Here is a 12,572-nt window from a genome sequence, read left to right as displayed (position 1 = left end):
GAAATTCATTAATCAGGGTGCAAGATGCACTGTGGAGCTTCAGACTAGATGCTGAAAAGATTATTTAGGCAATACTTAACGGATTCCTTGCTAAGGGTAAGGATTGGGGGATAGAAGTCAAAATAGTTCTTGCTTCAGTAAACAGTCCACAGTAGAGGGAGACAAAAACTGATTAAGCACTTATATTAACCTCTGTAAAATACAATTAAGAACAATTTCTGGGAATTATGTTACACATGGTGGAAATACAAAAAAGCTCACTGTCAGAATTATCCCTGATAGGCAATTAGTTGTTACTAGGTCAATTAAACATGGCTACTGTGAAACATCTTTGGGGACAGCAATGATTTTGCTTTAAGCGAATTTTCTATTGTTTTTTTCTGTCATAAAGCATTCATTAACAAAATCACCCTTTTCACTGAGTCTGAATCTAGTTTCAGTAATTCAAATTTGAACCAATATGTAAGATATGTATAATAGTAAATTTATTGAGTAACCACTAGTGTAAGCACTTTGCATACAGTCAGCTCTGGTCCTAGCTAAACTAGTCTGCAAGACAGGTTTTACGCCCAGGTTGCAGATGAAGAAACAGAAGTTCTAAATAATTGTTACTTGAACAATATATACTATAACGTGTGGTGGGGATCTGAATCTTGGCCTAAGGGTTACCTGAGCCACTGCATTTCCAGAAGCCTCTCTGGCAATTAGTTTCTCATTACTTTCTGATCCACAAGCTGTGGAATCCCAAATTTTACATGCTAGAGAAAAGAAAACTGTATTTGGAGCGTTAAGGCTTTACAGCGTAACAAGTAATCGAGTTACTACCAGATACCCAACAAATACTTAAAGACACCAGCCAAGCATCCACCTTTCTGTCGTCACTCACTTTGTTGCGGGAAGAACTCGGGTCTAACACTGGAGGAAGCAAAGTGGTTCCTTCATTTAGGCATGCGGACCCAGAGGAGGCAGTTTCCAAATTCTGGGCCACGAGCTGTGGGGTGCAGTTGCTTTTAGGGTTAGGGGCAGCCCGTTACTTCTGGCGCGAAATCAGCAAGCAGCTTACAGAAGCAGGAAGCAAAGAAGCCTAGTTATTTCTTGAGTGCTGCGCTATGTATCTTTTCTTGAGATGGCTGCCGATTTCCTCTAAAGCTTCAAATGCAAACGATACTTAGTACCAGTAGTGTTCACTATTAACATTAGTGGTGACCAGTGAGGAGAAACTGATACCCAAAAAGTTCGTAGAAAACGGTCACCTTAGGAAGTAAACACTGCACACAATTTTAACATTTACGTGCGACAGTCAGCCAACGGGGAAGAAAAGCCACCAGCACAACCAACACCGGGGCGGAGCTGACCCCTCACTTCCGGAATGCTTCAGCGCAGCGTGGGCGGTGTGAAGCCAGACTTCCGTTCTGCGCGCGCTTTATACAACGGAATCCGAGAGGTGCCATTTGCATGGGTTTACGACCCAACTCGGGTTGTGAGTGAGGTATGCTTACACGCTCTTCATCTCGCCTGCCTGGTTCCCTCAATCCGGTCTCCCATTAAGAGTGCAGAGGTTTTGGTTACAGCGCTGGGCGGAAGAGGCCCGAGCTGTAAGGAGCTCTTTCTGCCTTGGACCATTCACCGTTCTCTGATTCCGTCTGTGTTCCGGGAGGCGGTGTCAGCCTCTGGGAACCGCCTTTCCTAAATTGCGGCAGGTCTCTTCCGGAGTTCGGAGGGGCAGCGGATTGTAGAAGAATTGGAATAAAACGTCTTACGTTCTAAAGACGCTCCTGCCTCATGGGAGTCCAGGGGCTCTGGAAGTTGCTGGAGTGCTCCGGGCGACAGATTAGCCCAGAAACCCTTGAAGGGAAGATCCTGGCCGTGGGTATCCTTAACGCAGCGTTGGTACTCGTGATGCCGTAATTCGCGTCTCGCCTACTCCCTCTGGTCTCTCCCTTGGGCACAGAGTGGTGGTGTTAGTAGGATGACGGTGTCACTCAGTGGTGAGCTATAGAATATCGTCAACGTTTTCTACCCCCCACCCTTCCTCCCGCTTTGCGATGGTAACACTCGGGATTGGAATCCTGGTTTTATCATTTAGGGGCAGTGCTTCATGCGCCTCAGTGCTTTAGTTTTCTCAGCTGAAAAGTGGAGGGGAGGGCGTCTACACACAGAAGGTTGTTATGAGGGATAAAGGAAGCATTTAAATGAAGGAAGATTAGAATAGTGTATGGCACTGATAATGTGGTAAAGTATGGAGAAAAATGAAGTGGGTTTCCTACTGGTAGTGTTCCCTGCTGTATTGAATGTTGCACCATTTATTTTACAGGAAGGATAGTGTGGACAGGTTTTTTACCTTAAAATATAAAAATAAAAATAAATATTCGGAATAGGACGTGTATGTGGTACTACACTGCATTGAAAAAATTCAAAAGATGTACAGTAAATTATTTTCCTCTCTGCCCCTATGGTGGAGTTTTTAAGGACTTGTTTTTGTACATGTTTGGCTGGTTTTGTTTGTGTGTTTGGAATGAAATTTTTCGTCCGTTATCAAAACACCGTGAATTCTGTTTTTGAAATTTCATTTCCTTGTTAAGCATTTTTTTTATTGTTCTTTACTAAAAGCTGGTGGTACCTTCCATTAGTTCCCTGAATGAGAACCTATGCATAATATAATTAATGTTATGTTATGTTTTGTACAATGTGAGTAATCTTGAAATACTTATGTAATAGATTTGGGTTTAAAAGTTTTTATGCAGTGTACCAAGGGGAAAAAGGAAAGTTTTTTTTTACAGCATATGCTATATTGCTACCTTCTTAGGGTTCTTCAAATCACTGCTTTTTAAGTATTTTCTTATAGAACTATATGTGAACAAAAGTAGTTTTCAGTCATGGGAGCCTTTAAATTTCAGTAAATATTTAGGCTACTTTACATTGCAACCCATATGAAGAATTAATTATTTGTAAAATCCTTGAGATGGCACATGAAGTTCAGCATTCCCTGTTTTTAGAAAGTCGCTCAAAATAAGGAAAGGCAAAGCATTTAATTTAGATTACAGTCATACCTTGGTACTCGTCAGCTTCAAAACTTGTCAAACCCTGTATTGATTGCATTTTGATGAGAAAAATATATTTCACCACTTGGCACTTGCTCGGGACTCATTGCACTTGCTAGAACTTGTATGAGTCAGGAGGCCACGCTGCAAGAGAAAATGAGGTTTTGGCACATGTCGTAAGTTTCAGAATGAATTAATGATGAGTACCAAGGTACCACTGTATCTATTTTCAGAAGTCTCAGAAGCTTTTTTCAAAACTAATCATTTTCATGGGGTTTTGGGTCTTTTTTGAAAGAATGAGTCATTTACAGTGGATTCACATATACTCAAGTTATAATGATAACCTCATATATATGTATGTGTATGGAGATTATTATAACTTAAGTATATTTGGTTCTGTAATTGATTTTGCTTTGTTCATTTTCATGGGAATCAAATTCACATACCTGAAACACATTCAAATTTTTGTTTTGTTAATAAGGAAATTACCCATGACATACTTTACTCTTAGATCCCTAAAATAAATGGGCCATTTTACCATTTATAGCCTAGTGCTTGTCTGTATTTATTTATTTATTTATTAACTTATTAATTTATTTTATTGCTCATTACAGTTGTCCTTATTTTCCCTCATTACTCTCCCCTGCCACCTCCCACATTCAGTCCTCCCTCCCCTACCCCATCCTGTTGCCTTTGTCCATTGGCCGTTTAACTTGAACTTTCCCCTTATTTCTCCTCTTACTCCCACCTCCCCTGTCTGGTCACTGTCAGTTGTTCTTGATTCCCATGTCTCTAGTTCTGTTTTGTTCACTTGTTTGTTTTGTTGATTAGGTTCTACTTATAGGTGAGGTCATATGGTATTTGTCTTTCACAGCCTGGCTTATCGCACTTAGCACAATGCTCTCCAGTTCCATCCATGCTATCGAGAAGTGTAGGAGCTCCTTCCTTCTTTCTGCTGCATAGTATTCCATTGTGTAAATGTACTATAGTTTTTTGATTCACTCATTTACTGATGGGCACTTATGCTATCTCCAGCACTTGAATATTGTAAAAATGCTGCTATGAACATTGGGGTGCATAGATTCTTTTGAATTGGTGTTTCAGGATTCTTAGGATATAATCCCAGCAGAGGAATTGCCAGTTGAAAAGGCAATTCCATTTTTAGTTTTTTGAGGAAAGTCCATACTGTTTACCACAGTGGCAGCACCAGTCTGCATTCATACCAGCAGTGTACTAGAATTCCCTTTCTCTGCAACCTCACCAGCACTTGTTGTTTGTTGATTTGCTTAAGATGGCCATTCTGACCAGTGTGAAGTGGTAGCTCATTGTGGTTTTAATTTACATCTCTTTGTTGGTTACTAGTGCTGAGCATACTTTCATATGTCTCTGGGCCCTCCGTATGTCTTTCTTGCAGAAGTGTCTGTTCAGGTTTTTTGCCTATTTTTTAAATTGGGTTGTTTGTCTTTCTGGTGTGGTGTCATGTGAGTTCTTTATATATTTTGGAGATCAAACCCTTGTCCAAAATATCATTAGCAAGTATATTTGCCCATACAGTTGATTCCCTTTTCATTTTGGTAATGTTTTCTTTAGCTGTGCAGAAGCTTTTTATTTTGATGAAGTACCATTTTATTCTTTCTTTTATATCCCTTGCTCTAGGGGACATATTTGTGAAGATCCTGCTGTGTTAAATATCTGAGATTTTCCTCCCTATGTTCTCTTCTAGGACTTCTGTGATACTGCACCTTGAATTTATTTTTGTGTATGGTGTAAATTGGTGGTTGAGTTTCAGTTTTTTGCAGGTAGCTGTCCAGGTCTCCCAACACCATTTGTTGAAGAGGCTATCTTTGCTTCAGTTTATGCTTCTGCTCTCTGCGTCAAATATTGATTGGCCATGAAGACTTGGTTTATTATTGAGCTCTCTATTCTGTTCCATTGATCCATGTGCCTGTTTTTATGGCAACACCAGACTGTTTTGATTACAGTGGCATTGTAATATAGTTTGATATTGGCTATTCCTACTTCATTTTTCTTTCTCAAAATTGCTGAGGCTATTTGGTATTGTTTATGGTTCCATATAAATTTTTGAAATGTTTGTTCTTTATCTCTGAAATATGTCAGTGGTACTTTAATAACAATTGCATTGAATCCATAAATTGTTTTGGGTAGTATGGCCATTTGATGATGTTAATTCTTCCAGTCCATGAATGTGGTACATGCTTCCATTTATTTGTGTCCTCCTTAATTTTTCTTCAGTGTTCTGTAGTTTCCTGAGTCCAGGCTTTTTCACTCCTTGGTTATCTTTATTCCTACATACTTTATTTTTCTTGTTGCTATAGTAAATGGGATATTTTTCCTTATATCTGTTTCTGATATTTCGTTCTTTATGTATAAAAATGCTTTTGATTTCTGCATATGACTTTGTATCCCACTGCCTTTCCAAATTCACTTACTAGGATGAGTAGTTTTTTGGTGGAGTCTATAGGGTTTTCTATGTATGCTATCATATCATCTGCAAACAGTCATAGTTTTACTTCCTCTTTTCCAGTTTGGATGCCTTTTATATATTTTTCTTGTCTGATTACTGTGGCTAGTGGCTAGAGTGTCCAATACTTTGCTGAATAGAAATGGTGAAAGTAGACATTCTTATCTTAGTGGGAAAGCTTTTAGTTTTTGCCCATTGAGTATGATGTTGGCCGTAGGTTTCCTGTATATGGCCTTTATTATATTGAGGTATACTTCCTCTACTCCCACTCTGCAGTGTTTTTATCATAAATGGGTGCTGTACTTTATCAAATGCTTTTCCCGCATCTTTGATATGATCTTGTGATTTTTGTCTTTCCTTTTGTTTATGTGATGTGTCATGTGTATTAATTTGTGAATATCATACCATCCTTGCATTTCTGGGATGAATCCCACTCGATCATGGTGTATGAGCTTTTTAATGTATTGCTGGATGAGATTTGTTAATATTTTCTTGAGAATTTTAGCATCTATGTTAGTTGGCCACATTGGCCTGTGGTTTTCTTTCTTTGTTGTATCCTTATCTGGTTTTGGGATTAGGATGATGCTGGTCTCATAGAAAGAGTTTGGGAGTCTTCCCTCTTCTTGAATTTTTTTGAATAGTTTGAGGACAGGGGTTAGCTTTTTTTCAAATGTTTTGTAAAATTTTCCTGTGAAACTTTGGTCCAAGACTTTTGTGTGCTGGGAGTTTTTTGATTACAGCTTCAATTTCATAGGTCTGTTCAGGCTTTCTGCTTCTGCTTTACTCAGTTGTGGAAGATTATGTGTTTCTAGAAATTTGTCCATCGACTCATGTTTTCAAATTTCCTGGCATATATCTGTTAATAGTAATTTCTTACAATCCTTTGTATTTCTGTGGTATGTTGTAATTTCTGCTCTTTCATTTCTGGTTTTATTTTTGTCTTCTCTCTTGTTTTCTTGATGTCTGGTTAAAGGCTTGTCAATTTTGTTTGTCTTTTCAGAGAACCAGCTACTGAGTTTATTGATCCTTTGAATTGTTTTTTTAGTCTCTATGTTATTGAATTCTGCTTCCTTGTACTCACTCTAGGCTTTGTTTGTTCTTGTTTCTGCAGTTCTTATAGATGAAGGGTTAGTTTGTTTATTTGATATGTTTCTCTTTTTTAGATATGCCTGTATCAGTAAGAACTTCCCTCTTGGGGCAACTTTTTTTAAGGTTATTATCAATAGGTACTTATTCATTGCCATTTTACTTCCTTTGTACCTGTGTTTCTATCTCTCTCACTCTTTTTCTTCATCCCCTTAAAAGTAGTCCCTTTAGCATATCTTGGATGCTGGTTTGGTGGAGATGTATTCCTTGAGCCTTCTTTTATCTGGGAAACTCCTTATTTCACCTTCCATTTTAAATGAGAGCCATGCTAGGTAGAGTAGGCGTCTTGGTTGCAGGCCTTTGTGTTTTATTACTTGGGATATTTCTTGCCATTCCCATCTGACTTGTAGAGTTTCTATTGAGAAGTCTGCTGCTAACCTTATTAATGCCCCCTTGTATGTCACATCTTCTTTCTCCCTTGCTGCCTTTCAGATTCTCTCTTTGGCTTTGAATTTTGCAATCTTACTTATGATGGAGTGGGCCTCTTTGGGTTCATCTTCATTGGGACTCTCTATGTTTCTTGGATTTGTGTGACCTTTTCTTTCATCAAATTAGGGAAGTTCCATCATTACTTTTCCAAACAGGTTTTCTGTCCCTTGCTTCTGTTCTTTTCCTTCTGGTATCCCTATTATATGTATAGTTTTACATTTTATGTCATCCTGCTGTTTTCTTTAACTCCTCTTTGTTCTTTTTGAGCCTTCTTTCCTTTTCTTGCTCTTCCTGGGAGTTTTTTTTTAACCTGTCCTCCAGCTCATTGTTTCAATCCATTGCTTCATGTAGTCTACTTTTGATTCTTTCTGCTGTGTTCTTCAATTCAGAAATGTTATTCTTCGTTTCCTTCTGGTATCTGTTAGTTTCTCTGTCCTTTTCATGCTGATGTAGTTCACAGTAAATTCCTTGTAGCTTCTCTGTAGTTTTTTGTAATTCTCACTGAGCTCGTTGAGCTTCCTTGTAACTACTGTTTTGAGCTTGATGTCTGATAGTTTACTTGCCTCCGTTTCATTTACAGTCTTTCTGGGGATTCTTCCTTTCATTTCAATTGTGGGTTGCTTCTTTGTGTTCCCATTTTTGGGGGGACCCTTCTTGTTTCCTTCTGCTTCTTAAATTGATCTGTTCTGACTCCCTGTCTTTGTGTTGTAAACTTCTGTGGTAGGAGAGCTGTGGGATTCAGTGGTGCAGACTCCTTGATCTCCTGAACTTGATACTCTTGGGATGCCCTTTATGCCATGTATGTTGGTTCTCTGGATATGATTGGATTTTGATTGTTGTTGGGTCGTTTTTTTGTTGGATCCTCCCTCCAGGTGTTTGACCGTGGGTCGTTCCACTCACTACATCTTGTATGCTGTTGTTCAGATGCTGCCAGTACAAAACCATTAAGCCCAGGAAACAAACCAACACCCACAAAAATAACTTCCCCAGCAACGCCGCTAACAACAACAAATGAACTAGCATTAATAAGGGTGAAAAAGATTAATACTATTAATATTATAAGAAAGGAGAATGGGTATGTGATGACCTAGTGAAAGAAAAATGATTTTGAGGAAGTAGAGGGATGAGCACTAATAAAAGTAGGGAATCAAAGCAATGCAAAGGGAGAAAGTAATTTTACATCATAAATAAAAAAGGGAATGAAGAGGATAGAATGTAGTAAGAGAAAGGAAATATATAGTATTAGGTTTATGCAGAAATTAAAATAACTAGAGATAAAAAGGATAAAAAAGTAAATAAATGAAAAAAAGCAGGAACCAAATTGGTGAGAAAAATCACCACAGCACTATCAACAACAAATGAGCTAAAATTAATATAGGTGGGAAGAGAATAAGAGGCAAAAAAAGAAAGAAAGAATAATAGCTTAAGAGATATGAAGAGGAAAGGTAAGTGATTTTGAGATGACAGAAGGAGAGGGAATAGCAAGAGTATGGAATGAAAACCAGGCGAAAACAGGGAAAAATTTAAAAACGAGACAAAAAGAAAAAAGTCGGGATGAAAGAGGAAAAAAAGAACAACAGGCTGAGACAGGGCAAAATTAAAATTTGAGATGAAAAAGAATAGAAGATGGTAACAGTAAAATTTGAGATTTGAAGTATAAAATTAGTGAAGATGTAGAGATAAAATTGAAAAAAATGCAATCACAACTACCCTATCCACAACCAACGAGCAAAGATTGCTAAATGTGGATAGAGGACATGGTTATTTTAAGAGCATGAAAAAGAAATGAGATGATCATTGACAAGAAAATTGGTCTTGAGAGGTTTATGGAGAAATAGTAAGAGTGTGGAATGAAAACAAGTTGTAGGAAGAAAGAAAACAAAATTTGAAATAAAAATAATGAGGAAAGAAGATAAAATGGGGTAAGAGAAGGGGGTAAGTATGCTAATTGAAATAAGCTGTAGTATAAAGTCTAGTATTTTAATATGCCAAACTCAAAGGACAAGAAATAAAAGTTAAAAAGCTTTGCAAGAAAGAAAATACCACAGATCATGGAGAAGACCATGGTGGATTTTGTCTCGGTAGCGTCTAGTATTTACCACTGTTTTTTCTTTCCGGATTTGCCTCTGGTGATGTCAGATGGTGATCCTGTCTGATTTTAGGCAGCCTGTTCAAGACTACCAGGATCTGCTGTCTGAGGCTGACTCTTTCAATTGTTATTCTAGTCACTGTGTACTCAGCAGTCAGGCTTAAGCCGCACAGGGCAAGGCAGAGTCTCTCCTGGGATCAGGGCTATTGTTTCCCCTCAGGCCGCTGGCTGCTGCTCTGAAGGGAGAGGTCTGCCTGAGTAGGATGGCTGCTGCCCTATGGGGATGACTCAGCACCAGGATCCCAGCATCTACTCTCTCTGTTCTCGTCCCAAAGCCTCTATCCCCAGTCTCTTCTCAAGTTTCTCTAGTCCATTCTGCCTGCAGTACCCATCCTCCGCCCCCCCCCCCCACACACACACGTTTGAATTGGAGCCCAGGGTAACTCCAAGAATTACATGTAATCACAACAGAGATAAGTTCTTTTAATATTTCGATTTCCAAATTTCTAGTTTTTTATAGTTAACAATGCATGTTACAATGCATTGTATGGAATTATACAATGGAATTATGTTTTCCATACTTCTAGAAACTTGTTTATTTCCTTTAATAATATTTTGTAAGTGTCTTTTCACTATATGCTTCCGTAACTTCCATCTTTCTAAATTTGGATTTTTTTTTTATTGTTCAGGCTATTACTGTTGTCTCAATTTTTTCCTCTTTGCCCCTCTCCCTCCAGCCCTCCCCATTCCACAACCAATTGTTCCACACCATTGTTCATGTCCGTGGGTGATGCATATATGTTCTTTGTCTAATCCCTTCACCTTCTTTCATCCATTCCCAACCCCCTACCTCCCCTCTTATAACTATCATTCTGTTCCTTGTTTTTGTGCCTGTGATTTTATTTTCTGCAACTTCCATCTTTAAGGGCTCTTTGGTATTCCAGCAAATCAGTATATCATAATTTACTTAAAAAGACCAATTGGAAAACTTAAATTTAAAAATTTTTTCATCATTATAAACAAGCATTCTTATAAGTAACTCTTATTATAAACCTATGATGATTTCCTGAGGTTAAACATCTGGAAGTGGAATTTTTAGTTAAGTTAGTTTAGGTTTAGTTAAGTTAGTTAAGATTTGTTTAGTTAGTTTAGTTAACAAATTAAGTTTTTTGCTATGAATTTTGCTGTGACTTTTTAAAGGGTACATGTATGTATTTATGTAAGATTTGAAAATTCAGTATGTGAATAGTAATAAGGGTTCAAATCAAGTTAATGGTTTTATGTAGATTCCGTCAGGGCTAAACATTTTTTTAAAATTTCAAACCAGTTGTGATGAATCTTCAGTTTCAAGGTTTGAAGATTATCAGTTATTAGGAATTTGAAATTGGGAGGATGAGGACAGAAATTCCAAAATGATTTTCATTAACAGTTCTTCTAGATATTAGCATTTGGTTAAACCAAGCACTAAAAGGAGTCCGAGATCGCCATGGGAACTCAATAGAAAATGCTCACCTTCTCACTTTGTTTCATCGGCTCTGCAAACTATTATTTTTTCGAATTCGTCCTATCTTTGTTTTTGATGGAGATACTCCACTGCTGAAGAAACAGACTTTGGTAAGAATTATCATTTTTTTCCTTTGCACAGTCTTAGAAAGAAAGTTCAGATAAAATTTTAATTTTCTCCTTAGAATTTTGGGAACCAAGGTTTATTTTGACATATATCCAATTTAATTTAAGTTATCTTGAACAAAGAAATACTTTTTCTTTTAAAAAAGTTTATATATGATGCCCTGGCTGGTGTGGCTCAGTTGGTTGAAGCATTGTCCCATAAACTGTAAGGTTACGGGTTCAGTTCTGGTCAGCACATGTGTAGGTTGCAGGTTCAGTTCCTGGTTGGGGTGCACATGAGAGGCAACCAGTCAGTGTTTCTCTCCCTCTCTCCCTCTCTCTAAAATCATTAAACATACCTTCAGGTGCGGATAGAAAAATTTTTAAATGATGTATATATAAGACTATCATGAGTGCATTGATAAAATTTAACTTTTAATAAAAATACTAAAATTGTTACAACTAAGAGTTTAGCTTTTAGAGCGCCTTCTTAGGTGTTCTATATTTGTTCGGGTTATGTTGCTTCTGCGAATCTGAGATTGAGGACCCTCCTTGGTAGTGAGCCTTCTTTTAAAGATGAATTGAATTTTAGGAGTGAGCAGTATTATTATGTGTTGCCCAGTTTGAATTAATCAAAGAATGAATATGAGTTTCTTTATTCTGAAATTAGTTTAAAAGGTTTGAACAATGTTGTGAACTTTGGAGTAATTGGATATATGACCTTTTTATGTTGAAAATGTCAGCTCATAACCTTGTAATCGTTTCAGACAGATATTGTCTAAGTGAGGACATGGGATAAAAGTATGGATTTGTAAATTCTTGGGGACATTTGTTGCTTTGGTAAAAGGTCTGGACTTGAATGTTGCAGTTTTTAATTATTTAAGGCGTACTCTGTGTCAGGTAGCCTTTGGAAGAACTGGAAAGAAAAAGAGAACTCCAGAAATTATCTACTAGTTGTGAGTTTGTATATACCCTTACACAACATATCTCTAATTCTCCAACTCCTCATGAAGAAGTTGGCTGTACTTTAGCATTCATATTGCAATATATAAGTGTATCAAACCAACACACATTGTACATCTTAAACTATGTTACATGTCAAATTAAATTTCAGTTTCAAAAAAGGAAAAGGAATAGTCTCCAGAAGCTTGGAGATTATTCCATTTTGTCCTACTTGGACATTTCTTATAAGATATTCCAATACATCTTAGGATTTCTTATGATATAATCTTGAATATTGAAGGACGGAGTTACATATAAGTAATGTATTTTTATAAAAACTAATACCAGAAATTGGTTTTGGCATAGCATTGGCATTTTAAACAATAAGTTAGTAATCCCTTTTGGGAAATATTTACTTAATTATATTTCATTAAGTTTTAGGCTTCTTGAAAACATTCAAAATAAAGTGAAAGTAAATTAATAGTTTTCCAAATTTGTAATAGCCAGTCCATTAAGTAATAGCTGGGTGGAGACTAGGTGTTCTTTACATAAGAGAAACGTAAAGATATCCACTGGTATGACAATTACAGAATATACTGTTGAATAAAACACCTATAGTCTAAAAACTCAGAAAACCAAATTCTATGTGGGGAAAAAAAATCACAGAAATGTTTTTAATATACTCTGAAGTAAAATCTTGTGCCCATTCTTTTCACAGGCTAAGAGAAGGCACAAAAAGGATTTGGCAACTCATGACTCAAAAAAAACTACAGAGAAGCTTTTGAAAACATTTTTGAAAAGACAAGCTGTCAAAACTGCCTTAAGAAGCAAAAGG

The 12,572-nt window shown here is 37.2% G+C and overlaps 1 protein-coding gene across 2 annotated transcripts in view; it reads left to right on the top strand.

The window, feature by feature from the left end:
* The first annotated feature begins 1,458 nt into the window (after positions 1-1,458).
* ERCC5 (ERCC excision repair 5, endonuclease) overlaps positions 1,459-12,572 on the top strand; it is a 37,642-nt gene continuing 26,528 nt past the window's right edge. The window contains exons 1-3 of one of the 2 annotated variants that reach the window (XM_053670342.1): positions 1,459-1,870; positions 10,626-10,801; positions 12,456-12,571. In XM_053670342.1, the coding sequence (XP_053526317.1) occupies positions 1,783-1,870; positions 10,626-10,801; positions 12,456-12,571 (380 nt within the window). In that variant the 5' untranslated portion in view covers positions 1,459-1,782. Of the gene's footprint in view, positions 1,871-1,908; positions 1,989-10,616; positions 10,802-12,455; position 12,572 lie in introns of those variants that run through there. The other variant, XM_053670344.1, reaches the window with a different exon arrangement.

This window comes from Artibeus jamaicensis, unplaced genomic scaffold (genome assembly GCF_021234435.1).
Source record: "Artibeus jamaicensis isolate MK-2021 breed Jamaican fruit bat unplaced genomic scaffold, CSHL_Jam_final contig_559, whole genome shotgun sequence".
Classification (NCBI taxonomy): domain Eukaryota; kingdom Metazoa; phylum Chordata; class Mammalia; order Chiroptera; family Phyllostomidae; genus Artibeus; species Artibeus jamaicensis.
The sequence above is the reverse complement of the archived record's forward strand: the minus strand, read 5'-3'. Positions and strand labels throughout refer to the sequence as shown.